Here is a 27,651-nt window from a genome sequence, read left to right as displayed (position 1 = left end):
CCTGGCCACGGTCGCTGCATGTAAGGTAAAGCGAAGTGTTAAGAGGCCCGTGTGTTCAAGGGCGGTCTAGCCAAATGTCTGCTGGCGCAGCTTGGTTGCATTCTTAGAAAGAGCAACTGTCGTGCTTCTCAAATGTTCGCTCTCAATTTCAGAGGAATTATTTTTCCTTTGGGAGCGCGAGTACACAGCATGCTCGTCTTGCAGTCTGCACAGTGGGGTGGGCCTCCATATCTGCCAGGTGCATGGTTCTCTGGCAGTGTGACTAGCCATGGCCAGGTCTCTAATCTGGCAGTTAGAGAAGCAGCCACGCTGCAGAGTACACGGACGCACATGGACCCTGATGCAGCCTGCCTCGACAGAGTTAACAATATGCTTGTCAAGTCGGTGGGAATAACGTGCTCGGCTGGGAGTCCTTTTCTATCTCTACGAGTTGTAATTCGTTGAGCGTTCACAATGTTTTCATTATCGAGCCTCTCACCCCCAGTCCTCTGGCAGTGTTCGTGGATTCACAGGGTTGTTACCTACAGCAGTTGTCTTGGTCAGTTCGGCACGCTGTCCTGTCACTGCTCCAGAGCTTGTTTGCATTATGGCCACTTGCAATCTCTGTGAAATGGTGACGGATGTCTCACTGAAGGGCGCTGCTTCCTTTTCACAGTGCATCAGGTGAAATCTTGGGAAATCTGGATTTCTAAATGTAAAAAACTGAACAACTGTCACACTGCTTTGTTGCACCCCCGTTTTGGTGGTCAATCGTGCAAAGAAAAATTTTTGGCCCACGGCACCGGACCCCTGCCCAAAAGGGGCCCTGATGGATGACAGCGAAGGTGTTGCCGGCCTAATCGCCCCAGCTGTGGCCAAATAAAGCTGTCTGTTGCCGGGCGACTGACTCGTGCGGCCGTGCTGTCGCCCACTGCCAAGCCGAACATGGGAACGGCCTATAACCCTCGTTTACGCAGCCAAGGTTGATTTCTTCCCACGGGGTCGCCCCTTGCCGTCAGGAAAGTGGGAGAGAGGCAACACCACGGGGGAGGAAAGGCGACAAGTAGGTGAGAGAACCGAGAACAAGACGGGAAAAGGCGACTGTTCAGTTTTGGCGCGTTGCCGCTGCCAGCAGGGGGCCATGAATGCCCAGAACACGGCCAGCTCTGGCTCAGCCCCCAGGATGCCCTTTTTCCCAGGCAGGGCAGAGCCACACACAGCCCGAGGCACGGGTGGGTCCTCCGTGCCACCAGGCACCGCACGCCTGCGAGTGGAGGATCCGGGGAGGGACACCCCAAGTACTCAAGGTGCGGGGACAGACCATGGGAGGGCCCATTTATTTCCATCAATAAATATGTCTCTACAAACATCAAGACACTGTACAGCTACACGCACAAAACCCTGTCACACGCAATGCGATGCATGGCACCTCTTATAAATATACAACACAACAGAAACCAGCTTTTCAAAGGCCCCCAGAAGATAGCGTGACACTGACGTGACAAACGAGTGCACAGCCTGCGTGACACAATCTGCACAAAAACTGTTTGGCACCCAGGGGCAAGAAAAGAAAGAGTCTGAGCGAGCATGTAAACTAACAATGCAGTGAACACAAAGACATGCCCCTGATGCAAGGTCTAGGCAACCAACCTGGCTCTCCACATTACATTACCGACCAGGTTACTGGTTGTGGCACAATAAAACCGTTTTTTGCCCATCCCAAGACGCATCCAATGCTTTATAGGTGGTATTGGCTGAAAAGTTTAGCGGGCGATTTCTCGCTTGGCAACACTGAAAACCACCATGACCGTGGCCACTATGTCTGCGCATGTACCTTGCGCTCACGTCTCGCAGAAAAAAACAACACCAGTGCACATCGTCTGCCGCATTTCAATCCGAATCTCGGCAGTAGCGTCAACAGACATATTATTAATCGCACTCCCAATGTGTGGTGTTGCGCTACTTGGCCTCGAGCACTTCGCATCTGTTGTCTCAGCCGAGGCGTCAACAGATATAAATAGCAGAAGCAACATTTTGAAGGGATGATAGGATAGAATAGAGAAAAGTAAAGATGAGAAAGGCGAGGGAAGAGTACAGAAAAGTGGTTGGTACCGTCTCACACAACACGCCTCGAACACTGCTGGCTGGCATCATGCTGTGTGCGGGAGACGAGAAGCCTCGAAGGGAAGGATGAAGCGCAGAGGCGAGAGAGCTTGCTGGGACGAGGTGCGAAGTCTGCGGAGGCTCCAACCACTTTGGAGTTCACCGGAATGGAGTGTGGCCGACAGGCGGGAACTGGGGAGCGGGAGCTGGCACTCGACAGCCCACAGCAGCAGGGCCAGATCCGGGCAACATCCAAACCCGGTGCGGCGGCCCGAGCAGACAATGGGCTGCCAAAGCGAAGTCCCTCTGAGAGCGCCCGATGGCGAAAACAATGCTTTGCGTAATCGAATGTGCGCAGTGGAACCACGTGAGAGCTGAGGGCGCATTCCGCTGCGGGGAGGAACATGGGTGGTACGTCACCAAGAGTGAAAGGAATACACCCACGTGTCTCCACAAGGTACCGCTTTTGATCTCGGTGGGACAGCCTGATGCGTGTGCTGCCATGATGGTGGCCGCACGTCGCCGTTGCCCAGGTGACACACATACCGTATTTACTCGCGTAATCCTCGCACTCGCGTAATCCTCGCACCCCTAATGTGAGCCACCAAAACTTGAATTTTTTGGTTCCTCGCATAATCCTCGCACCCCCAACTTTGCAGCGGCGAAAGTTGCCTGCTCGCGAAACCCGCATGGTGCACGCGCTCTCCAACGCGCGCCCTCCACCGCCGCCTCTCCGTTCGGCGGAGAGCGCTGTGTATCCAAGGCCATTCAGGCGCCCCAACAACCTGCATGGCTACTCCCTAACAGGCGCCCTAACACGCTACTCACACTGTCCTTGAGCCGGTTTCGCGCATGTTTCGCGTGTGCGCAACTAGACGGTGTTCGCACAGCCCGGCCGCTGTCGTGTCGTCGTGTTGCCGTCGTGGTCCCGCCGTTCAGCGGCAGCAGTCAGTGAGTCACTCGCGTCAGTGGTGGATAGCTCGCTGCCGTTTTGAGAACTTTTTGGTCTAATTGTTTTGTGCTTGGTGCCGCTTCGCCATGGGGAGGAACGGCAGCTACACTGCCGCTTTCAAATTGAAAGCGAAAGAGTACGCGATCGAACATGGCAACCGTGCCGCAGGCAGGCACTTCGGCGTCACCGACTTCAACGTGCGTTACTGGTGTAGGGCACGCACATACGACGACGAGATAGGGTGTGCGCCAGAAAGCAAAGGCGGCTATTTCATGATCGCTGATCGACGGGAGACTGTTTACGTTGTAAATAATAAAACAAAAAGAAATAGCTGCTGTTGGCAACACTGAGAGATTACCTATACAAAAAACGACCGCTACATTTAGCGGGATTGGCATAAGGCAAATTGGCAACACTGTGCACCGGATTTTTTTTTTCCCCGCATAATTCTCGCACCCCTAACTTTGCATTGACTTTTCCGAAAAAAAAGTGCGAGGATTATGCGAGTAAATACGGTAGTTGCCGGCATGCACGCCACGCCAGTGAATACTACCTATACGAGCAATGTGTACTGCTGTCGAGAAATGCGGCCAAGTGGTTCAGTTTTTTTACTTCAGCCAAGCAACCACGAGAAATGCTGTGAAGCCCGCTATGCATGCATCAATTATTCAGAGTACCAGAGGATCGCAGACTGTTACGGCAGCAAGTGGGTTGACTTTGTTGAAGAACAGACCCAGGCCTGAATGTACCTGCAAAGACAAGTTGCACACGACCTGTGACCAGCACATCACAGCCACAGAAAACTGCACAGGCACTTGCTTGTGGACCTCGCGCTCTCCGCGTATACTACAGGAGCCAACGAACAAAACCCGATGCTCACGAGGGGTCTTCTCAAAACGTCATGACTGTACCTAAGCAAGTACACCGGCATCCCACTATCTGATCACAGCACGGAAATCATCTTGCCGCAAAAACAGGCAAGCAGCCAGAGGCTGTGCCGCCTGACAGGCTAAGGAATGGCCACTTGCTCCACCAGGCAGCTTCCCTCTGCTGCTTGCACTGACAGGCATCCTATTCAAAGAGTGCTACAAACCTGCAAAAAAACAAAACCTTCCCACCTGAAATCGAAGGAACATAAGAGGGAAAATGCTATGTGCGCCTGCGTACTACCCTTCAAGATCTTTACACCTAGCTAGCCAAAACCAGAATGGCTGCTTGAGGAAAACCTTGGAAATGAGCTGTCGTGCAGTAGTCCGTCAACACACGAAGCCCGCTTGCAGAGGCAATCCCCAGATTCCTCCAGCTGTTCCTCCACGAGACTAGACTTGTTCTGCCGCCACTGGTTCTGCCTCCTCAGGGGGTGGCGGCGGCAGCTCGTAGACGAAGGTCAGGTCCGTGTGGCCAAACTTCTCTTCCAGCCACGCATCCATTTCGGCGTTCATCTCGGGCGTGAAGTAGTTCTTCCAGTCGCCAACAATTCCTGCACAGAGTGAAGGTGGCCAAGGTGCCCTGCTGCAGTCAGTCACTCCAGGGTGAGGGGGGACAGAGAGAGCTGCATGGGGATGGCGAGGGTGGGGCCTGCGCCTGAGCGAGATGAGCACGTAAGCTGGCCTTGCCAGCATGAGGTGGTTGCAGCGCCCTGTTCCTCAGCAGCACTGCTGGCTCCAGTGGAGACACCAACCATCACACGTTATTCTGGGCTCCTGCCTTGACGCATCTCGGAAACTAACTCCAGCGCTAACTAACCCTGTGCAGGTGGTGTCCGCAACTATGTCAGCGCACAGGCCACATGAGTGCCTGCACAAAGTGCTTGCGAACATGGGCATATATAACAAAAGAATTCAGCATGACAGCCAAATTCATTACAAGTACTGTATGGGGCAGTGAAGGGTGCCCTAATTGCCAAGAAATCGCTCACTGTCAAACGACACATTTTCTTTCTTCACTTCCCTCACAGTAGACTGGAAGATTGGAAGCGAGCAGGGCAGCGGTGTGCTATAGCGGTAAGACTATCCCATTATGTCGAGCGGTTTCCTTAGAGTAGGTGAAATCCGCTGTGCTTCCCCAAACTCCCAGGTCCATAGCTGCTCCGGACCACTAGACAAGAGCTCTGACAAGGCTTGACGCATTGTTGAAGATCAATTCCAAAATTGCGTACGGGTTGGCTTCAGCATACGTCAAACCAACAGTTCGAGTGAACAAGCTTCACCACACGTGGCTTGCATGTCTGAAAACAATGCGCATCCATATTTGCAGCGTCGACATTCCCCATGCCAACACTGCTGAAAAGCCTCGACTGAAGGAGGAGGCAAAGAACATTTAAAACGGCCGCTCCTTCGATACACGCTCCAATAAAGTTGTCCGTGTATGCAAGGCACACAGGTGCACTTGTCGCACTCTCACATCAATGACAGAGTGCTTGCTGACCCCCCCCCCCCCCCCGTGCTCACTTCACCATCTCAGTCAACGGCCATTGCTTCAGAGAGCCCCTCTACCAGTGTCCCTTAAGCCTCTGCGGAGCACACAATGAGTATTCAAGACCTGCTGCTATTCTCGGCTTCACCCTGGCCCCTTCCCAAAACGCAGGTCGTTCGAAATGGGATTTTTTCCACCAAAACTCAAAGCCAACCAGAGAGGAGCTTTTGGGTGCCATCCTAGTACGGCGGCGTCCAGGCTGATGCGAGAACAGCGATCTGGACCAGCGCCGGTCTGCCCTGTCAGCACTTCACTGCAGAGGGCGCTGTCAGTTGGCCACGTGGAATGAACTGACCTTTGCCAAAAGTAGCACGCTTGTAAGAGGCTTCCGCTACAGCTGAAGCACACACAAAGTTCTCGGCAATCAGCAAGTGCTGCAAAAGGGCCATCCGGCTATCTGGCCACGCAACCAGTCATTGCACCGAAACCACCATGTCGACCTTTGGTGTCAACGCAGAAACCCACTGAGCTTGCCTCATGCGGTTTTTATGTTTCTTTTTGCATTTTTGGCACCCAAACATGGCACTGTGGAAACTCATCCTTACGTTTTTATAAACTTGCGGGGGTGCATTGTAATGCACGGACTGCCTCTGGTGCAAGCTGCTGGGAACAGAAAGGGGGGCTGGTGCTCATTTTCACTTCTCTGCAGTGAAAATGCTGCATGTAGGAGTGGCATGCTTGTGTTCTCGGAGAGCCAGTCTTGTGTTTCGTCTTTAGAGCTTCTTCAAGCTTACCTATAGCATGAGAATCTGGTGCTGGCACGCACGTGGGTTTGTGAAATGCTCCATGCAGACATGCAGTGCACCCAGGGCAGCCCTGGCACTTTCTGCCCATTTCTGGCAATTTCTGCCCACACAAGTGTGAAGCAAAACTGCATAGCTCGTAAGCTCAGCTTTGCACAGAGAGCACTTCCCAAAAAAGCTCAGCTCACAGCAGTGAGATGGGACTTGTGTTTTGAGGCAGAAAACACGAAACCAGGGCCTAGCACTGACAGCGTTCCGCACAGTGCTGTTCTGCGCACGGCTCAGTGCCTGGTGAATCCCATGTAGGGGTCGCACCATGTACTCAACTGTAATACTTAGGTGGAAGTGGCGTTTGCGCTTCCTATTCTTTAGTGCATGCTTTCTGGAGAAAAAAGTGAAATGCCAACCGTTTACTGCAACTAACAACGGAGCAGACAGCATTTGAGAGGCACCTGAGCTTTCTTTTTTTCCATCCGCTGCTTCACAGTTGCACTGTGAAACACCCCAGCATTTGGCCCCTGACTGCTGAGGCCACCGGTGCCCAGTGAAATTCCAGTGAAGTGAAAGACATCCTGAATTGGTGTGAGCTCAAAAGCTGCACTGCACCTCCCACTACCGACGTCACTCGAGGGTCCCACCCCCACCTGCCCTCTGTGGGGCTGCTTGGTCAAGCAGTTGTGCACAATGGACGCACGGAGTGCACAGGAGGCATGGTGCAGAGGCACCCTGCAGCAGCAGAGCAGGCCCGCTGCGCTCAGAGTACACCACACTTGGAACCCCGCCTTCAACCACTGGGGTGCTGACCTGCGTCCCCACTTCAGGGACCCCTTTGGGCCGCTGTCGCCCACCCTTGCCGTTCCTGGAGGTACATCACCACGTACCTTTCCGCATGAAGCGGCCTCCTGCTGCCTCCCCCTCGGCGGGTGGGCGGAGGAAGCCCAGCTTGCGCCAGTGCTCGTAGTTGGTGGCCGGGTTGCGTGCCATGCGGCCGAAGTGGCAGTGCTCGGCCACGGCCGCCACCTCGTCCTCCCGCAGGGGCCGCCCCAGGAACACCGCCACCCTCTGGATCACCCCGCCCGGGTCCTGCACCCCCCGTCAGGACACCGCCAGGTCAGGGGACGCCGCCAAAGGGGGCGCTCAAAAATCCGCCTCACTTTTTTTTTTGAAAACCACCAAGAAAATCCCCTAAGTCATATGTTAGTTCAAAAGTCTATTAAGGCAAAAACGTTAAGAAACTGAGGAGCCAGGAAGCAATGAGAACAGTCACGAATTGTCGGGAGTATTTTTTTCCGGTTTTCTCTAAGCCAACAGCTGTTATCTTGGTCTTGTTTCTAAAAAAACTGAACCCAATAAAAAAAAAAATGTCAAATAAATGGTGGGCAAGAAACTCTGCATACACCCACATTTTTCTCAAGTTTATTGAAATGATTTAGAATCAAGGCAAAAGGTTGATTTTAGAAGTGAGAAAAACAACGGACTGCTTGCGTGAACATAAAGCGTGATATTAGGAGTGCAAATTATGCTCGTATGTACTTGGTCCCAACTAGTCAACATTGCCGCAGGCCCGCATCATCAGTTCGAGTAACCAGTCCGCATTCTTATACACACCTTGCCACCTCCCCGTCATGTTGCAGTGGCACTAAGGGTCAAGCCGAAGCAACGCAGCGTCGTCGGCATCATCAGAGCAAAGACCAACGTCATCCATGTGGTAAAGCGAATGTGGCTAGCAAGCAGCTCCAGAAGCTCTTCCCGATGTTAATGGCTGCTCCCTGTAGGCAATGTAGGTTCCGACGAGCCAGGTAACTTCGTCGGGAAGTTCGAAGCATCCCTTCTTGTTGTCTTTTCAGCCCAGCTGTGGTCCATTAGAGCATTGGCTGTGCCTGGTGCAAGCGTGTTCCACAGCTTTGTTTTTAGCAAGTTCAGCTGACTGAACAATCTTTCAACTTCCACATTTGTGTACAGCAGGACCAGCATCGACACAGCGAAGCCTGCTAGTTCCCTGAATGGGTTTTCGCTGGATGAGTCTGAAGTCCACGACTTCACACCAGAACGTCTCCATCATTGAAGTGTCCATCCATCTGACAGTCATGATGCTCTGCCACCGCCTTTCTACAGCATCGGTTTTGCCTTGCGGAAGACCCCTTCCCTCCATCAGGGGGATCAGGGCAGATTTCAGAGCGGACAGTGCCTGTTCGACTGACAACACATTTTTAAGTGCTTGGATGTTTTCAGGAAGCCTTTGGCATATTTGCTGAATGAGGACAAGAAGAAACTTGATGCATCGCTGCCTTAACATGTCCTTGTCGGCAGCACTCAAACCACTTTTCTTCGTTTCTTCCACGTTCTTTTCAAGCAAGTAGCCCAAGTGAATATGTCTGTGTTTACAGCTGGCAGCATCACTTTCTTCAGCAGGCAGGTCAAAAGTCATCCAGCAGTTTTGTTTGGTTGGCATTTTTTTGCTTGAAAAGACTCGTTCATTCTTCGTACTTCTGCAAGGATTAGCTTTAAAAACAACAAATATGGTTTAATGATCTCATCACTTCTGCGCTGTAATGTTTTTCTGCGGTTCTGAGGATCTCAAAGTGCGCCTTCAGCTCATCCCATTGGTGCAGCACTCGTTCGACTGCGGTTGCGATTGAAAGCCATCTGGTAGAGCAAGCTTGTGCAATTTTTACAGACTCTTCTCCACTATTCAAAATGGTGAAAAGTTCCATGTAGGCTTGCTGTAGCGATGAGGACTGGGCGAACCAAATGTACATGTCACCATTCAGGTAATCAAGGCTCCTTTGGCGCCCTTCTGCCATGGCAGCCAAAGTCAGCTACAGTGACTTAAAGGTGTGGAACGTGAGCCTCTAGCTGCTGGTATACGCTGCTGTTCACTCCTACCATCACGCTCGTGCTGTCTCTGCCGATTCTGACGAGGTTTTCCAAGTTGAGTCTGTATTTGCTTAGGACACATTTTATGCCCTCAACAATGCCCCAAGCATCGCATGTTTCTAGCATGCAAAGAGAGAGAAATGTGGTCACAATGGCTGACTTCGCTTTACTGTGGTAAATAATAGCCAGTGAAAAATACTTCGTGACAGACATGTCAGTCTATTCGTCAACAATGATGCCATAGGTATTTACTGCCACCGACGTCAGCAGCACGGTCTTCCTTGAAGTGTGGCAGTAAACTGTTCTTGGGTACTGCTGCACGTTGGGATTCTGTAGCCTCGGGCAGCTTCACTCTCAGGGAACAACTCGCTCGCAAACTCGACAAGATGATCGGCAGTGGCGATGCTGCATTGCTCAGCTATAAACACAGCTGCCCCGCCGCCTTCCACTCTGCTGACTGCATGGCTCTCACTGCTTCTTCGAATGTGATTGGCCTCTGTGACGGGATGAATGCTCCAACAGCATCCGGATGCGTTTTGGTGGCTCTGTGTGCCTTCAAGTCGTGTTTAGATCTGCGCGGACACTTGCAGTGCTTGCACTCGGCAGTCTTCAGTCTGCCTGGAGTTGCCTTGCAGACGAGCCAACTGCGCAGGTCAGGGTCCTTCAATCATTCTTCCCGAAACTTTTGAACGTATCCAACTTCCCAAGCTTTCGGCATGAAAGCTTGGATCAGGTGCTCCTTAGAGATTTTCGCCATTGAATGAAAAATGGCGGCCTTCGGCGAGTCTTGTGTATTATGCGGCCCCTCGTTGGCCTCTCTCACAACTACGCCCGAGACATAGTAGTTGAGCGGACTTCAACCTGGAGAACTAGGAGGCCACAAGTTGGGAGTGGCAGGGTCGCAGAAGCTGTCACCCATGCCACTACTGGGTGACGCAGGTGGTGTAGACAGGAGCCGAACCTTGCTGAAAGGCATATGGTCTTCCTTTAGAAACACTTTCTATCCATGGCTTTACTGCGGTGGCAAGCAGATCCACGTAACCGGCAGCATTAATGCGGAGTCCGGCAAAAAAAGTGTGGTGGCATGACATCACCCTCATGGCGGACAACGGGTAACACCACCACCGGAGAAATTAATGACAATGTCTGACCGCTGACTGTGCCTTTTCTTTTCGCCACAGATGCCATGTCACCGCCACAACACATCAGCTCTGTCCGCACCTTGTAAACGAAAGACTTTGCTACTTTCAGGAAGGCGGCAAATTCCAAGTCGCTGGGGTGCGCAGCCAGGGCGACGAGGACTACATGGCGTTTCATTTCCTGCTTCAACTCGTGCACGTCCATCTTTGAACAAACTGCGTAGTATGAATGACAAGGGGTTGACAAACAAGAAGCCGCATGCCTAGATATACATGATGAGGCTGCTGGTGTGTGTGGCGATAAGGAATAGCGTCCTCAAATACCTCGTGCACCCGGTATGTAGTTTCTGTTTCGTTCTGTGTGCAATGGCTCCTCCAAGCACTGTTCAGGTGTGCAAGTGCGCAACAGAAATAGGAAACTCTGGGCAACACGAGGGACCAATGTGTTGACTGACGCCACCTGGCTGGCTTCCGAAACAGCACCGTTCGAAAATAAATTTTTGGTTCCTTATTATATCTGCTAAAACCCACCATGTTACACTTAAACCCGCTAATAGACATTTCCTAATCAGCTGAAAAATCTGCTAGCCGCTAGGCGCACAATTTTCCCGGTAAGCACAGCGGCAGTGCCCTGCTCCTGCAGCACTGCCCATGCGCCCGTGGAAGCTTCCTGAGCAGTGCCACCCTGGTTGCCATAGAACACACAGGGGTCGCACTCTCTTTCTCGTTGTGGTTTCTGGTCTGTGACAACAAGAGAAAAAGCAACGTTCCTTCCACCCAAGGTAGCACTGTCCTCCTCACCGTGAAAACAACCGTCTCGGCCATGTTTCAGGGCAATCGCAAAATGAGGAACACACCTCCTCAACGAGGGTCCATTACCCACTGTGCCTGGGCATGACTACTGTACAGGTGTATCTGCTAGAACAGAAGGCACGTTTTAAAAGAATACGCAGTGAAAAAACAACAAGACACAGGAGAGAGAGACAACGAACAGATGCAGCCCTGTGTCTTTTTGTTTTAGGCATGTGCCACACGTGCAAATGTGGGAGCACTGGCCCATGCACATGACGGCCCTTTACGAAACAGCAATAGAGTCAATACCCTGTGCGGTGAAGCAATACCCTGCGTGGTGAGCCAAAGAAGCATGTCCTGCCAGTCGCGGCATGAACCACAAGCCAAGATGGGTCCCTGTTCCGCTTCCCAAGCCCTCAAACAGGCCGCAAGACTTGAGCTGGGACATTGTAACCAGTGCAAAGGAGTGCCAGCGGACGTTGTAACCAGTGCAAAGGAGTGCCAGCACAAAGGCCACTCCCTTCGTGGTGTTTGCGTTCCTTTGCGCTTGTTTTGATGTCCAAGTTCTGTTACTGCCAACTAGCCACTGCCCACAAGACTGGAACACAAAATTGAGGACTGGTCATCAGCGAAGACTCCCAGCCAACCTGTTACGACTGCCGCCTTAAAACTGAAGAGGTCGTGTGCTCAGTGCTCAAAACTTCCTCACTGGCTCAAGCGTTCTGCTCTTGCACGTGCTCGGCCATGCATGTGTGGCGATACCTGTGATCAACACACACGTGCCGACACAACGAGGAAGCTGCCGGCGGCCGCTGTAGTAAGCCCCCCTTGGCCCGAGTGGCGTACCCGGTGCAGGTCTTCGTAGGCCACCAGGAGCACGTTGGGGTCGTTCCTGTGCTCCCACCACTCCAGGTAGTGCTTCCAGATGGGCCCGTACGACACTGCAGCAGCACGGGCAGGAGCAGGCGAGCAGGCACACAATGCTGGCACGGAACAGCATGCAGGCGGACAACAAGCCAGCGCTTTTGCTACACACAACTGGAGCCGATACTAGGGGCGCCTGCTGCGAGAGAAGCCGACCGGTAGCAAGTAATGCCCAACAACCAGTTCTCTCGTTGAAAATGCCCCGCCAATGCAACATCAACCTTTCAGTAGGCAAAACCAAGCTGCAATGTCACCGCAGTGTCAAATCAAATCGTGGCACAGCACCAACAACAAACCACCCACTACTCGACACTCTGAATTCGCATCACGCCGGAATGATGCGCAATAGAGGCACAACTTTTACTCCTCCTGGGTTCCACTCCTCTTCACCACAAAAGAATTCATCAATCAATATTGTGAAGGCATACCCATTAAGAAGCAGTATTACTTAAATGGCAAATTCTTTACGTAAACCACAGCTGCAGCTCTGCATGAGAGGTGCAATACTGGAGAGCTCCAGGTCAATCTTTACTACAATGGGTGTTTGAATGTGCAGCAAAATCTTCACACATGGGCGTTGTGGCCTTTCACGTCCATCAGAAAAGTGGCTGCTGCAGCCAAGATCAACCCTATGTCATTCAGCTCAGCAGCACAACTAAAATACTGACGTAGTACACACCCAATATCAAATCACTTTGATGCGCAAAATTAATTAAATTATGACATTACCAACCAATTGTTGGATCATCATCAATCATGACATAACATTTCCATACTGTCAATTCGACCCGCCACGGTGGCTCAGTGGCTAAGGCGTTGCGCTGCTGAGCACGAGGTCGCGGGTTTGATTCCCGGCCGCGGCGGCCGCTTTTCTGATGGAGGCAAAAAGCAAAAACACCCGTGTGCACGAGATTTCGGCGCACGTTAAAGATCCCCAGGTGGTTAAAATTAATCCGGAGCCCTCCACTACGGCGCGCGCCTCATCACCTGCGTTGCGTCGGTGCGTTAAACCCTAGAATCAATCATACTGTCAATTCCTCTGACTCTATCAATTTCAATCATGCCACGTGATCACCTAGCAATTTTTCATACTGCACGTCTGTCAGCCGCATTAACTCTGCAGGGGACTCTAGCCATAATATTGTTGAAGCCAAAAACAACGCAGTTGTCTTGAAGGAAAACAAGTTTATTGGAGCGAACTTGTGCTCCCCTAACAACTCAAAGAATACACAGGCGGCGAAGCAGCAGTCAACAAAGTGATGTGCGCAAGCGAGCGTTGGTAAGTCAAATACCACGGCGTCTGCTCTGCAGGCTTTTATCTTTTGGCGCGAGTGTTTCTCGAACTGTCGATTTACATCCAGAACACTGTAGATCAAAGAAGATCATTCCAGGCCAGTGACGTTAGGGCAAAACGCTCTCCGAATGAGATAACCCGTGCGGCATAAAAATAAAGAATGAAACATTCGCTTCGCTTGGGACACAGATGACACAGCCGGGCGCAGCCGGGCAGTAAAAACAACCCACAAACAAACAAACGCAATGCATGGTTCACGGCATTACCCCCCCTCTAAGAGTGCATCGACCCAATGCTAAAATAAAGTGACAGGCCGAACAAATAGCTACAAAAAAAAAAAAAAAAACCATCATCTTGCGCAATAAGGTTTTAGGCGAACCACATGGACGACTTTGGGCCGCCTGCGTTGTCGAGATGTGGCGGAATCACCATTGGGGACCACCTCGTAGGCAAGTTGACCAACGACGACAGCCACACGGAGCGACGCATACCCAACATGACCAAGCCTGCCGCTGAGAAGATGACGATAACGCCGACGTATAGTGCTCAACCGCCAAGACGCACAAGCCGAGACACAACACCCAGACGGACCTGGACCTCGAAGAAGGCGGCATCCAATGTCAAGGTGTCCATCGACGCCTTTGATGTAGTTGCCCTCATAGATACAGGAGCGGACTACTCGGTGATGAGCGGATCATTTGCGTCTAAGCTGAAGAAAGTTACGACCAGATGGGACGGTCCGCAGATACGCACAGCAGGAGGCCATCTCGTAACGCCAAGTGGAACGTACACATCACGCGTCACCATCGACGGCACGGCGTACCCTGCTGTGTTCATCACCTTGCCTAACTGCTCCCGTGACGTATTTCTTGGAATGGACTTTTTGATGGACAACGGTGCAATAATCGATCTGCAGACCAAGACGATAACTTTCTCCCCCGGTCACTCCATGACACCGGAACTGAACCCTGAACACCGTGCTGCCGTAAGGGTCGCGGATGATCGTGTCACCCTGCCACCCCGCGCAAGCTTGATGATCAGAGTCCACTGTGAAGATGCTGCTCCTGACGTCGACGCTATTGTAGGGAGCGACCAAAGTTTGCTTCTCGACCGCGGTGTCTCCGTCGCGAGAGGCATTGCGCGCTTTAAGCAACGCCAATTCCACGTTTTGGTCACTAATTTCACCGAGGAGTACCAGCATTTAAACACGGAAGCTGCAATTGTGTTCCTCGAAGAAACGCAAGAAGCAAGTGACGTGATCGTGGTCGCCGACTTTCAACGCGCATCCGAAGATACCTTCAAGCTTCCGCATCCCTTCGACGTAAACCCGGCGCTACCCCCAGAAAAACGGAACAAATTATTGACTTTGCTGCTTGTCATCTGGTGAGGGTGCTGGATAAGTGCACCCTAAACCCTCTGCAAGTCGCCCAGCTAGCTCCACTCGTACCAGCCGCCGACGGCAAGGCCTCCCACCCAAGCTCGGTCCAGTCCCGGAGAAAGCGAAGAATGCAGCCGTTGCGACCAGCGCCATGATCAACCAAACCAATCTGCCCGTCGTTCTGCTGCAGCCTCCATCATTCCGAAGATCCCCTGGTGAAGACCCGGAAGGGTGGCTAGAGAAGCTTGAGCGCGTTCTAATTCTCAACCGGTGGGGTGACGAAGAATCCCTGAGGCAAGTGTTTTTCTATGTCGAAGACTCCGCTCGAGTCTGGTTCGAAAATCACGAGACCTTGCTAACATCATGGAGCATGTTCAAAACGGAATTTTTGAAAACGTTCACAACTGTCGCGCGTAAAGAATGTGCTGAGCTATTGCTGCAGACGCGAATCCAAGAGGAAAAGAAAGGTGTGCTTTCTGATGCGGGGAGTTAAACAAGAGCTCTTCGCTGGACTCATTCGCAACCTCCCAATAACCGTCGCTGAATGCGTGACTGAGGCTTCAATGATCGAGAGAACCCTGGACATGCGTTCGAGGCAGTACGATCGACCACTCAACACGTTTCCGGCGAACCCCGTCAACGCCCCTGGATTCCCATAGGAAGACATACAGGAAACAATCGGTGTCGTCTTTCGCGAAGAACTCAGGAAATTTTTCCCAACCACGCCGCAACCCCAAGTCGCCTCCCTGACCGACATAATCGGAGAAGAAGTCCAAAATGCGCTGGGAACTTCTACGTTGTCGGAAGCACCCCGCGAACCACAAACAAACAAACCCAACGCATGGTTCGTGGCAATATGTATGAGAATGCAGTGAAGCACGCTTGGGGATTTTCAGACACAAAACGCAGACGACCTATTTAGTAGAGCTGATGCTATAAAATTACCACACGTACACCGAAACAGATCGTCATTGACAAACCGCCACCTTAATAAAACACCTTACCTACCATCACTGTGGTTGCTGTAGGGCAGAGGCCAGATTGTTATCCGCCTTGTGCCCTTGCAGCGGGTTTTGGGAGTAACAAAGGAGGTGGGTGGCAGCAGTCGAAGGAACACCTTCTCCCGACTCACACAAGGTGCTTCATGTGGTGTACGTATATACACGCATATAGCGTGTGAACTTGTGCTTACAAATACAGCCGGCATTGCCAGCCACAACCCTCTGTTCCCTGCTACTCCTTGGATAGAGCAGCCCACCCTGCCACGCACCGTGCCCCTTGAGGAAGGAGCGGAAGAAGTCGCCGAAGCTGCCCTCGTATCCGGTCTCCTTGATCAGCCGAGTGAAGTGGAACAGGGAGACGCACACGTCCTTGGGGTTCCGCATGACGTAGATGATCTGGGCAGAGAGGGAGCCGACAGGCGTGTGGCAGCACTACAGTCACACGTTGTGAGCACTGCACCAAAGTAGCTGGCCTCTGCTACGCATTATCTTTTCTCACAGTGCAACTCTTGACGGCACCTGCCCTGGAATTTTTCACGACCCTGTGGTGGTGGTCGATGCAGATGAAAGGAGAAGAGAGTGTTCCCTCGTCTCCACATTAGCCACGAGGAGCGGGCGACACGGGCCAGCCCGTTCAAACAGGGCTGCGATTCGTTTCCCCAAGGGGGGCCGAGCAGGAAGGGCGTCACTGAGACACAGGGGAGGACCCCCACCGCTGCCTCTTGCCCATTGAGCGGCCAAGACCAAACATACAAGCGTGCTTTCTCTTCATGTAGACAACGTGAGGTGTTACAGATCATCCTTGCATGGCCATGACAATGTGCTCTATGCAATGCAATCAGCTGAGTTCTCCAACTGCTTCTGTTACATTTTATGATGTGCTCCTTCCGAGGGAGTATAAACTTCTGCACGTGCAACAAGCCAGTCTTGGCATGCCTCGAGATCTATGCAATCACACCGATTTAAGTTCGGTTCCCAGCAGCAACTGGCACCCGTGGTAGCGTGGCGCCATCTCCGCAAAGCAAACCACATCAGTTTTAAGGAAAGGACCGTCGGTGCCAGCAGTGGACAACACAAGCAAAAAAGGGTGCTCAGCAAAGTCCCCCTGCCAATGCAGACGTGCACTGTATCTGCATGGCTCCTTTGCTCGTGCACGCAAAAAAATGGGACAAGGCACGCATCGGCGGACAGCAAGCTGCGCCAGCAGGCGCACATTCGTATCTAAAGAAAAGGTGGCAACCCCCCCCCCTCCACTTTGGATGTGCACCAGCTGGTAGGTGGCGCCCCCCTGCAGCACCTTGCCGACAGCTTCTTCGCACAGGAACAGGATGAAGGGCTTGCACAGCAGTGCCAGCAGCTCAGGTGGGCTATGGCCATAGAGTTTCTTAGTGAACACACTAGAAAGGAAACTGCGCCTCGTAGGCCATGTCATCGTGGGGGTTCATGGGAAGAACCCCCTTTTTGGCTTGGGCTGGGCATGGAAATTGGATTCTTAAGCGTTTTTTGGGATTTGCTTTCCTCCCTATGCATTAAAACGTCTATGAGCTACAAGGAAGCCGAAGTCCTCCCTGCTCTGTGGTAGCCGTGTTCGGTGAAACAGCAGGCTGTGCGTGATCGCACCTGACGTTGCTAATGCCGCACTCTGAGGATGCACGACTGAGTGGGTAATATGCCGCCACGAAATTTATGGCCGATGAAAAGAAGAAACAAAACTTACTTCGGCGAAGGCAAGATGCGACCACGGGGATATGACAGATACGGGCGCCTGTATGCGTCTGATCTTGTCATCGTGCACGACTGTTTAACGCCAAATTTTCTTTTTTCTTGTTAAACTAGTTGGCGGTTGGTGCACCGGTTCACCACGAAGGCAACGTTTTAATAGGCACGCTCAAAAAACTTTCCAAACTGTTCAAGCAACTTGTTATTTGCAATAATGGTAAAATTAATAAAATCAGTCTCTAATGAGTTTCCCCCCCAAATATTAACCTTGTTCGCAACTGCAACCTTGGCCTGCGGAATAGCAGGCACAACCATTCTAGCAAAAGTACCCTTTGCTTCCGTTTTCCTTAGTTTCAAAACAGCCTGTTTTTATTTTCCACTTGCATAATTGCACACTATTCTTCGCACGTTTGTGGCACTTTGTTGAAATTTGCGGTCACTAAAACGTTTCAATCCAAGCCAAGGCGAGCGCAATGTATAATGGTGGCCCATGACGACACAGACTGCCTTGACACGAGCCGCATAGACGCTAGCGCCAGATTCCCCTCTAGTGTACACTGCAAGAAACTCTATAAGCTACGGCCACCCACAGGCTGCCCGGCCTGCCACCAGAACACCGCCGGGCACCCAGGGAACTAACTGTGACATCCCCCAAGAGAAGAAAGGCCACCTGGCACGGGGACGCATTGCGCTTCCTTGGACAGTGATGTCGAGCACTGCTGCCGACCGCGCCCCCTCGCCTTTGGTCGGTTGCTTCTTTCTAGAAATCTGTACCAGTGGCTGAGGTGGGAGAGAATGGAGTGTTTTCCTAAAACCCCAAAAGGGAACATTCCCCACTGGAGCATTCCTTGCAAGCCTATCCTCCAAGCTGGGTGTTTGCTTGCTCTCAGAACACGTCACACTCTAGTCATGCTCTTGTAATCAAAGCAGCTGCAATGCAGTCATTTCACGTGTTCCCTGCTCGTGATAGAGAGAGAAGGCCAGGGCTTCTCCTCCTCCTGCTCTGCCCACCTTTGGGTTCTCCGTGTGGACCGAGTCGGGCAGCAGGGAGTAGGGCAGGTGGGTCTTGATGAGGCGCACGTCCGGGCTGCTCTCGATGGTGGACACACCCGGGTAGAAGTACTCCAGGAAGGGGAACCGCTGCTCCAGGTTGCGCTCAGAGGCCGACCCAAAGTCCAGGCCGGTGGCGATCAGGTACACAATCTCCTGCACCCACGTGGTGCCTGGGGGGGCACAGCAGCAGCAGCATGGGAAAACGGTGTCCACAACAAAGAGCTCTCCTTGAGCCCTTCCAGGAACAGTGGACACTGAGGGACTCGACAGAGGGGAGGACTCAGCCTAAGGCAGGAAACTTCAATTTTCCTTTGCTTTGGGAGGAGGGGGAGGGGCAGCAGAGGACCATCTCCTTTGTAGCAAAGCAAACAAATACGTGGCCTTCTTCTGGGCGGGGGGCAACAGTGGCTGATCGTGGAATGCAAGCATAGTCAGAGGGTGCATGTGGGTGAAGACGGGACCCTACCGCACCCACCTACTGCCAGTGCACACACGTACAGGGGCATACAATTTACATTTTGGGGGCCAAGCTGTGCCGTACTATGTCTCTGCTACACATTCCAGGCTCGGATTTCTAAATGCACGAGTATGCTTGGTTCGCAAAGGGTGCACATACTGGAACAATGGTGACAAAGGGGACACTGCGAGGCAATTCAGAGTAAGTGATCTGTTGACAGCCAGGCAGCACTTCCTCTCTTCTGCTTAGGGGCAAGTCCAGAAGTGTTGAGGCCTGGGTCTCTGCTGCTTAGGTGTGACAGACAGCAGCTCAAGCCAAGTACTTGTGTCCCTACAGAATGCAGGAAAATTACACTGGCTGGTACTAGCCAAACTTACCTGCACCTTGGAAGCAGCATGAAAACTAAACGCTAGCTAGGGGACTGACATCAGTGGCTGGTCTCCCCTTCCATGCCCACATGTGAACAGCCAAATGCTCAGAGAGAGTCCCTAACAGTTTGGCATTAACGTGTCCTCCTGAATGTAGACGAGAAGCTTGGGCGGGGGAGGGGGGGCAAGTTTTGAAGTTTTGCCTCGATTATCAGTTTGCCCATGACCTTGAAGACACTAAAGTAAAACCAGTGGCCCACCCGAGCTCCAAAAGCTAGCCGGGAGCACCAGGATAGGTAAAGCACCAAAAACACGTGCAGTATTGCTCATAATGAACACTTGCCTATCACAAATGATGTACTATTAGGAATCAATGTCAGTTGCAACTACAGATTTTTGCATTTTCGAAGCTTACTTCTGCATATTCTGAAACAGATATTGCATTTTTTTTTCTTTTTAATTTACAAATACAGCTTTTCAAGAACGCATTGGCTCGGTTTTTTCCGTCCGAAATGCAGCTAAAAGAGAAACAAAAAACATAAGGTTCCATAAGCAAGTAGTTTGGGCCATGGCAAAAATGGCTCTCCCTGCAGGCATTTTCCCCAGCGCTTGCATCTGCGACTGCAGCCCTAGGATCGTGCACTCGGGTTCTGCTACGCTAGCCGCACCAGAGCATTTGTTTCGGACCCAGCGCATGTGACGAGACGGATGACGATGTCACTGCCTGGACGAGGGCTCACCAGTCTTGGGGAACGACACGACGAATATGTCGTCCGGCCTGGCTTTGAGCGCCTGCACCTTGGGCAGTGAGCGGATCACCATGCCGGGAAAGACGAATCCGCGGTAGCTGTAGAAGTACATGTTGGCGGCGTAGTTGTCGTCGCGCGGCAGCAGCACGCAGTCGCGGAACAGCTCGCCCTGCTGCGCCTGCCGCCGCCGCCTGAAGTAGAGCACGGCCACGAGCGTGCCCCCGAAGAGCGCCGTGGAGAAGAGCCTCTTGCCGAGCCGCACTCGCCGCGCGTAGCCCCCGCCTTCGCCACGCTGCTGCTGTTGCGAGTCGCCCAGGTACCGCGTCCCGGGCTCCGCTCGGCGACCGCACAGGGCGGCCACATGCAGCCGGGGCCTCATCCTCAGCGGGGCCCTCGCCGACAACATGCTCTGCTGCGGCGGCACACCGGGGAGCACTTGGGGACGGGACGTCCGACAGGGACGCGACGATAACGATCACACGGCCATTCATATGCGACCAGCTGGACGCAGCGGCATGACCACTAGATAGCCGTGAATCCGCCTTCACGGACTCGGTGTTTACGTGCTTCCCCGGAACGAAATAAGGCGTGACAAAGCAGTTTCAGCGACGACCGAGACGTTATCGGCCAAAAGTTTGTGGGCGCCGCCATTAATGATAGCCTCGCACTTTAGTGCTTTCGCTTCACTGCTCATTTCACCACGAGAAATCATAAGTAGAAATTAAACAACAATTTATTGCAAAAATAAATTGCCACGTATAAATATATCTGCTTTTATGTGGTCCTAATAAAAATAATTCGATATCAAACTGCGGAGCTCGTTACAGCATTGAATAGAGAGAGCTCGTGGCAATGCCTCATAGATGCCCTTAAATACCCCCCCACCCTATTTTCGTTGATTTAGGGGAAAACATTTTTTGTCCAGACATAGCCTCCTTTATATAGGAGGCTATGGTCCAGAGATCAAAGGTACTTCTAAAGGGAGTGCATTGCTCTATTGACGCCCGGGCGAGTTGCTTGCGAACAAGAACAGTTACTCGCGAGAATGCTCGTGAAGAAGGATTGTGCTCATGAAGCAGGTTGCGGGAGGACATGCAGAAGGGAATCGGAAGCCTTTCCACATATCCGGCCACTTCTCGGAGAGGGAGGCGTCCAGCTTAGAGCACTGCACGGGCCTGATTTTAAGGCCCGAGCCCGCTTTGTGAAGCCCGAGCCCGACCCGGGCCCGTCGTCTCAAGCCCACGCCCAGCCTGGTCACGGTCTTTTTTTTTTTTTTTTTTTTTTTTGAGCCTACGGAGGGCCAGCATGTGTGTGACCAGGCCTAGTCTTAGACGTTGAAGAAAATTAGTTAATTATATTTGGTCGAGTGTCTTCGTAGTGGGAAATCGGACGGAGCATCTAGTCTGTACAATTACGCCCCTGAATTGTAACGCAAAAAAAGGGTTTAAAAGTACACGTAGTTTAGCTCACACCGTCTGCAATTCACGCCACATGGGTGTAATAGCTCGTATTCTTACACGAGAGACGCCATCACCTTTGATGACCAGACTCTTGGCAACTTCATGTGGTTGTTTCGGTCACAAGTTGGTATTAATGAAATTTCTTGCTCTCCATTTGAATCCACGAGTATTGGCGTGCGTTGAAATATATTTTCCCTGGAGTGGTTGTTAAGTGGTGGCGCTTCTCTAGCACGCGAGTTTGATTTCCAGCCACGGCAGCCGCATTTAGATTGGTTCGACATCTAAAACACACGTACATAGTGCACAGCTCCAGGGTGGCTTAATTAATTCCTTCTCCTCTAGGGCATTCCTTGTAACCGTATCTTTGATATGTTACACACCAAAATATAAAATCTTGAGGCAGTACATAAAATGTCATTAAAGTTACAGTATAGTGACAATCAGCCCTAGCAAAACACGTTTTTAAAACAATGTGTACAACACCAAGAAGCGCGTAAACTCAATATTCAATTTTATGCTCTTTTCTACACTTCATGCCGGAACTATTAACGGCCGGGCCTATGAATTCAGGCCCGAGCCCGGCCCGGGCCCGCGGCAGTGAGCCCGGACCCGGCCTGGGCCCGCCGATAATCGACTTTGGGCCTGGGCTTTCGGGCCGGCCCGGGCCTGTGCAGTGCTCTAGTCCAGATTTCAATGCAGTAAGCGTTAGTAAAAGAATGCTAAAATGCTAGTGGTGGTGTCAGGAAGGAATATGAACCGAATAACTCAGAAGTGCAGTAGGGGCAAGCATGTTTTTTTTTATTCTTTTTCACCGGCGTTACTACTAAGGTCACTCTGCAACACCATCAAATTTTAAAGAGGCACGTGCCATCATCATCATCATCACCATCACGGTTTTGGAGGCCTAATGATTGCCACATAAGAAGCCTATGTGCATGCTGTGGAGAACAAACACAAAGTGATGAAATATCCGTCCATCTCGAAGTGTGGGGAAAACCCCCCCCCCCCCCTCGAGGAACAAGCTTGCTGGCTGCACCCTTTCGCGCGTCCCGGTCATGCCGACGGCTCCCCCTCTCCATCAATCGTTCCTTCGTTGCTTTGGGTCGCCCCATCGGCAAAACTTTCCCAGTTGGGCATATCATGCCCACCCCAGACATTCCTCGCTTTCTTCCATTATAAGAGGGGAAGAATGAATAGGCTGGTTTGGCAAGAGCTGGGGCAGTCGTGTGCAAGTTTTCGAGGTCCAGTTTACACTCTGGAGAAGCACAAGTGACACTCCCCCCTTCTCTACCAAGGGGGCTGGTATTCGGTGCCAACCCCCACCTTTTTAGCGACGCCACTGTGAGTGCAATTGTTCGTTAGGTTTTCAGGAGACCGTACACAGAATGCAATGAAGACAAGGTTGATAAAGAAAATAATTAAAAGGGAATGCATGCGCACGACAAAATACAATTGTTTGTTTTGTTCGAAAGATTTCGTGTTTTATAGGGCCTCTAGCGCTTGTTCGGCAGCAAACGGTGCCATTTTCACTGAGAAATTAATCAATTTAGGTTAAATTTTTTATTCTCCCACCACAGAGGGCCCACGACGCGGCGGTGAGGCTCGGCCTCCCCGTCCCCACGTGGGAGCGGCCCGCAGCGCTGCCGCCCTGAACGGCAGCAGTGCTCCTCAGGACATTCAATAAAGTTCATTGTCTGTCTGTGTCCCGCCAAATCCTGTGTTTTCGCGATGTCTGCCATGAAGCCACGAGGGCGGGTATTCAAATGAACTTCCAGTGCGTCATTAGGCTCTGCAGCCTTGCTTATTGTCAGTCCTCTAAGATGGCGCTACCATAGGGAGCCGCGGACTGTGTCTGCCATTGCTTGATTTCTGACCATATTTTCACCTGGCTTGTTTTTGTTACAGTAGAAACAAAGGCCAGTCAAATTCCTTTGACTGGCCTTTGTAGCATGGTCGACTAACGTATGCCAACACCCTGTCATCAGCCTGCTGACGTCCCCCGCAGGGCAGAGGCCCCTCACTTCCACCAGCTCCCGTCAACTAAAGTGTCAGAGGCCTCCACCGTCACCGAGCGTTCACATTTGCCATATTCATACAAATGGCACATTGCAAAACCAGAGAACTAATTAGGAACTCAGAGGGTCATCTTCACTGCTGAGAACTGAGAAACACGGGAAAGCACGTCGGGCTGGTACAAAGCGGCCACAGTTGTCTCACTGTGTTTGGCTAAAGATTGCAGCCAGAAAACACACCACAAATCAAGGATTCGGATAACTGTTCTTTAATTCCCAATTGCTGCACTTTTGTTACCTAACAGGTGCATTCTTTAAAATGACGGGCACTCCGCACAACTCGTGAGTGCAACCATTAAAACCTACACAAAATATATATGAAAATTCAGTTTAAGAACAACACGTGGGCAGTTTCTTGGCACTCAAAAGCCGAAATAACCACAAAGAACTTGCCCATAGCAGAGCCCGAAAACGATGGCTTGTACCAGTGGCTGCAGTGCTGGCCACTCAAGTCACGTGTCTTTCGAGACACCTTCCGGAAGCGGCAGATCAAACACCACTGGCGGATTGACCGGCCGGTACCTTATGTCGCAGACGGCAGCGTTGACAAACACCGTCTGGCCGTCGGTCGTCACGCCGTGACCTACGGTGGAAAGCAATGGTGGAAGGTCAGGCAACAGCAGACAGTGGCACAATATCAAGCAACTTGTGGTTACCTCAAAGTGCTTTCAGTGATGCGTGCATATGTTCACTGCTTTCTTTAATAACCACCCCATTTGACAAGCTTGGCAAACAAGCCCGCAGCAACAAGTATAATTATGTGTACAAAAGGCGTTCCCACTTTGTATGCTTACACAATTAAGCACCATGAGTGCGACTGAGATTGATTTATGACACCCCCTTCTGGCCTTCCAGTGCACCTTGTGTGTATCACTCTGCTCTCTACGGCCAAGCGACAGAATGAAATGCACTGCAGTTTCGTAACAAACGCCTTCACCTACACCACGGCAGCCACCACTCTGCACACCCATCAACCACCGACTGCATCGTTGCCCATTCGAGTGCGCACCACACACCCAACTTCACTCCCTGACAGCCGTCGTGTTCCCCTGGCTGAGCACACTGGTGGTCTCGCAACGTCCCCCCACTGGCTGCAGGCCCTCCCCTTTCATCCACTCTGTGCACCCTGGCGTTCCCACACGCCGTCACACCCCAGGCGCCATCTTCTGGGTGTTCACTTCCATCCTCACGGCCGGTACGGTGGCCAGCAGCTAAACAGGACTGGGGGAAGGGCCTGTCGATGAGATGTGCCGCTGAAGCAGTTTCCACAGCCTTTGAACCCTATCGGGCTTCGGGAATACGAACATTTCCCTCACACGTGATTTGGACAGCTACTGCAAACTGTTCCACTGGGCGAGGGGGGCACCCAAGCCTCGCTCGCACCCAGCTACGAAAACAGTGTTGTTCCCGAGCACTGTGTGGCCACTCCCAGCTGCCGTCACTGCATGGCCAGCCAGAATACAGTTTATCCTACATGCGTGCAGTGCTCTGTCAGAGCTTCGGCTCCACTCTGCCACAGTTTGCACACACCCTGTGCCAAGGCCAGCACACCTCTCGCAGTTCAAGCTGTCCAAGCGTGTGTCCCCAATGTGCGTGTTGGCAATGGTGCCTGGGATGATCGTATCCCCCGAATGGCACCACCTTGCAATTTCCATCACTTCTTATGCTGCATTGAAACAGTTAACTTGCAGGAATTCTAGAAATGTTCCCGACTATACAGAATGCCAACTTCCATCTACACTGGCAGTTGCGTGTGCCTGAAAAATTTCACTGGTTGGTGCCTGAAATGAAAAACGTATTTCCAGAAAATTCTGAGTACATAGCGACATTTTCTGTTTTTACGGGAGTTGGGCCTTGGATGGCAAATACACGCTTTCTCCTTTGTTTTAGTTTTTTGATGATAGCAAGCCTTGGTGCCTATCCCCTTTTTTGTATTGATATGTCAGCTTGTGCTTGCTAAATTCCACTCATGGATGCGGCCACCAAGCATAGCCGGCCCCTTTGTTTTGCTTCAGCACCACCTCCACTGCAAGTAATCAAAGCCAGCACTGCCACTGGAACTGCTAATGCCAGTGCCCTGCAGCAGCCGAAAGGGCGGCAGGAATGGAGGGGAAGCCAGCCACACAGCTGGGCCTCCTTGCACGCCGGCCTGCTCACCCTCGTGGATGTGCCCGAAGACGTGGTAGCGCGGCCGGACCCTCTTCTGGACGACGCCGAGCAGCTCGACGCAGCCGACGTGTCGCTGGCGGGCGCACAGGTCCCCGTGGCCGATGGGCGGCGTGTGCGTGAGCAGCACGTCCGTGTCGGCCGGGATGCGCTCCCACTTGTCCAGCAGGGCCCGGCCCCTCTGCAGGTTGAAGGCCCACCGGTTGAACCGCGGCTGCCTGCAAAGGGGGGGCACACGTGGGACCAGGGGCCCCCAGCAAGTAGAGAGAGGGACGAGACCGCGCGTTGTGCTGCGTCACCACCTGCAACGCACTCAGGCCCACAAGAGCCCGTGACTCGGCTAGAACTGTTGGCTGCACCCGCGCAGCTACGCGAAGGACACCACCGGTTAAGAGACGTCCCTTGGGATTTGAGGGGCAATGTCCTCAATGACTACAGCTGCAGCATTATGCTACAATTAATCCGAGTTCAATCAACGGCCAATTAGTGGGGACGGCTTGTATGCGGCAGCTGTTCATGCCCCGTGCACTAGGGGCCAGCACTGCAACTAACTCCCTGCAGAAGCCAGCTGCGTACACGACTACACTGGTCTGGAGTATACAAGCTGTTCAATGGCAGCTTGGCAAAGAAGTCATGGGCCTTTGCCAATGGCACAGTAAAGAGGAGGAAAAACATGAGTAAAACTCCAAAAGGGACAGGACACGAGTGAGAATGGACAAGGATAGGCGCTGATTGACGACTGAATTTTCTTGAAAGAAGCTGCAAAATATATATGGGAAACGCAAGAGCTCGTGCCCTGCCCCTTGCACTGTTCTGTTCATGGATTGCCCAGCTTCTCACTGCTGCTCCCCAAAAGAAAAAGAACATGGCCATTATTAGTATGTGGTGTCTGGCATGTACAATGATAAACAGAAACTTGCAAAACTTGTAGAGCATGCAACCACTTACCACAACTGAAGACACAGCTGAAAGGTTCAAAGGCTTTATTGGCTTAACTGCCATACAGCTGCGAGCCTGAGGCAGCCGGCCACGCACACAACCAAGTGCTGGCTGCCTCCACAGCTGAATGTCAGCAGTTACATAATAGGTCATGCGAAAATGAAACACGGGATATACATACAGGTGAGGCGGGTTATGGAAGGCAGTTGCAGGCGAGAGGCGGTTGCGGACCACTGCAGGGTCTGCAACCGCATCTCGTAGGGAAGTTTGCTTGCCCTATCCGCCGTGCGAAGTTCGATGCTTTCCTTTGTATGGACTTGAGCCGCTTTTGCAGGTCAGCCTGGTGGGGGCTCCAGGTGGTGGCACAGTATTCTAGGACTGGCAGCTAGCACAAGGGCTGTGAGCAGTGTAGTACAGAGCCATGGTGCGGCATGGCCCTGGATGTGTGAGCCCTCTTGGCCTGTTGTTACTCTTCTGCAGACATAGTCAACGCGAGGTCTGAAAGACAGGCTGTGATCAAAACAGACCCCGAAAGGCTTTGTCTCAACGACCTCCTGTAGGCGTGTGCCATGTAGGTCACGTCGGCCAGTGTTCTTTCTCGAGAAATTCGTAGATATAGTGACTTGCGTGGGTTGAGGAACAGGCCATCTTGAGGAGGTCGGATTGTGAGATACGCTGGTTGTCACGGGGTGGATGGTGCGGTAGAGTATGTGGTTGTCAGTGTATCGTAGGATGTTCAATTCAGCGTGCCAGTCGCTAGAACGTTGATGAACAGGTTAAAAAGAAGTGGCCCAATCACAGACCCCTGTGGCACACCTGAGGGGCCGTATTCTCACAGAACAGGGAGGATTTTAGAGAAGCAAAGGTCTAGCTTTGCCTGTAGTGCCAGAAAAAGCGTAGTGGCGGCGTCGTGAACTACCCAGTACGCCCGCTTGATGGCGCTGTAAACACGGCTTTGTAAACATGGCGGATGCTTTTTGCACAGGCCGCTTGAGCTCCTTAATAACATGG

The 27,651-nt window shown here is 52.1% G+C and overlaps 2 protein-coding genes and 1 long non-coding RNA gene across 10 annotated transcripts in view; 1 reads left to right on the top strand and 2 right to left on the bottom strand.

Annotated features, from left to right (window-relative positions):
• The window catches only part of LOC144142345 (uncharacterized), a 72,596-nt gene extending 46,914 nt beyond the window's left edge, over nucleotides 1–25,682 (top strand). The window contains exon 3 of one of the 2 annotated variants that reach the window (XR_013316954.1): nucleotides 25,551–25,682. This is a non-coding gene — a long non-coding RNA (uncharacterized LOC144142345). Of the gene's footprint in view, nucleotides 1–6,739; nucleotides 7,117–25,550 lie in introns of those variants that run through there. The other variant, XR_013316955.1, reaches the window with a different exon arrangement.
• On the bottom strand, nucleotides 23–21,285 carry LOC144142337 (sulfotransferase 4A1-like). 7 transcript variants are annotated; one of them, XR_013316952.1, is made up of 7 exons: nucleotides 19,995–21,273; nucleotides 18,388–18,599; nucleotides 15,927–16,053; nucleotides 11,907–12,001; nucleotides 7,134–7,335; nucleotides 4,261–4,514; nucleotides 1,288–3,783 (listed from the first exon to the last, which is right to left on the bottom strand). XR_013316952.1 is itself a non-coding variant. In XM_077673764.1 (6 exons), exons 1-6 carry the CDS (start codon nucleotides 20,407–20,409, stop codon nucleotides 518–520), a joined length of 1,137 nt encoding a protein of 378 aa, XP_077529890.1. In that variant the 5' UTR covers nucleotides 20,410–21,279; the 3' UTR covers nucleotides 24–517. The 7 variants fall into 7 exon arrangements, 6 of the variants coding, with proteins under 6 accessions (XP_077529893.1, XP_077529890.1, XP_077529888.1 ...); XM_077673764.1 differs by lacking the exons at nucleotides 1,288–3,783; nucleotides 4,261–4,514 and adding an exon at nucleotides 24–603 and having other exon boundaries at nucleotides 19,995–21,279; XM_077673762.1 differs by lacking the exon at nucleotides 4,261–4,514 and having other exon boundaries at nucleotides 19,995–21,278.
• The window catches only part of LOC144142340 (UPF0046 protein C25E10.12-like), a 30,614-nt gene continuing 26,691 nt past the window's right edge, over nucleotides 23,729–27,651 (bottom strand). Inside the window, exons 3-4 of the mRNA XM_077673770.1 lie at nucleotides 25,693–25,919; nucleotides 23,729–24,118 (exon numbers count right to left, since the gene is read on the bottom strand). Of these exons, the coding sequence (XP_077529896.1) occupies nucleotides 23,988–24,118; nucleotides 25,693–25,919 (358 nt within the window). The 3' untranslated portion in view covers nucleotides 23,729–23,987. The remainder of the gene's footprint in view (nucleotides 24,119–25,692; nucleotides 25,920–27,651) is intronic.

The sequence above is a fragment of the Haemaphysalis longicornis genome, unplaced genomic scaffold (genome assembly GCF_048455015.1).
Source record: "Haemaphysalis longicornis isolate Haplotype H1 unplaced genomic scaffold, Haemaphysalis longicornis Haplotype H1 scaffold_6, whole genome shotgun sequence".
NCBI classification, from domain to species: domain Eukaryota; kingdom Metazoa; phylum Arthropoda; class Arachnida; order Ixodida; family Ixodidae; genus Haemaphysalis; species Haemaphysalis longicornis.
The sequence above is the reverse complement of the archived record's forward strand: the minus strand, read 5'-3'. Positions and strand labels throughout refer to the sequence as shown.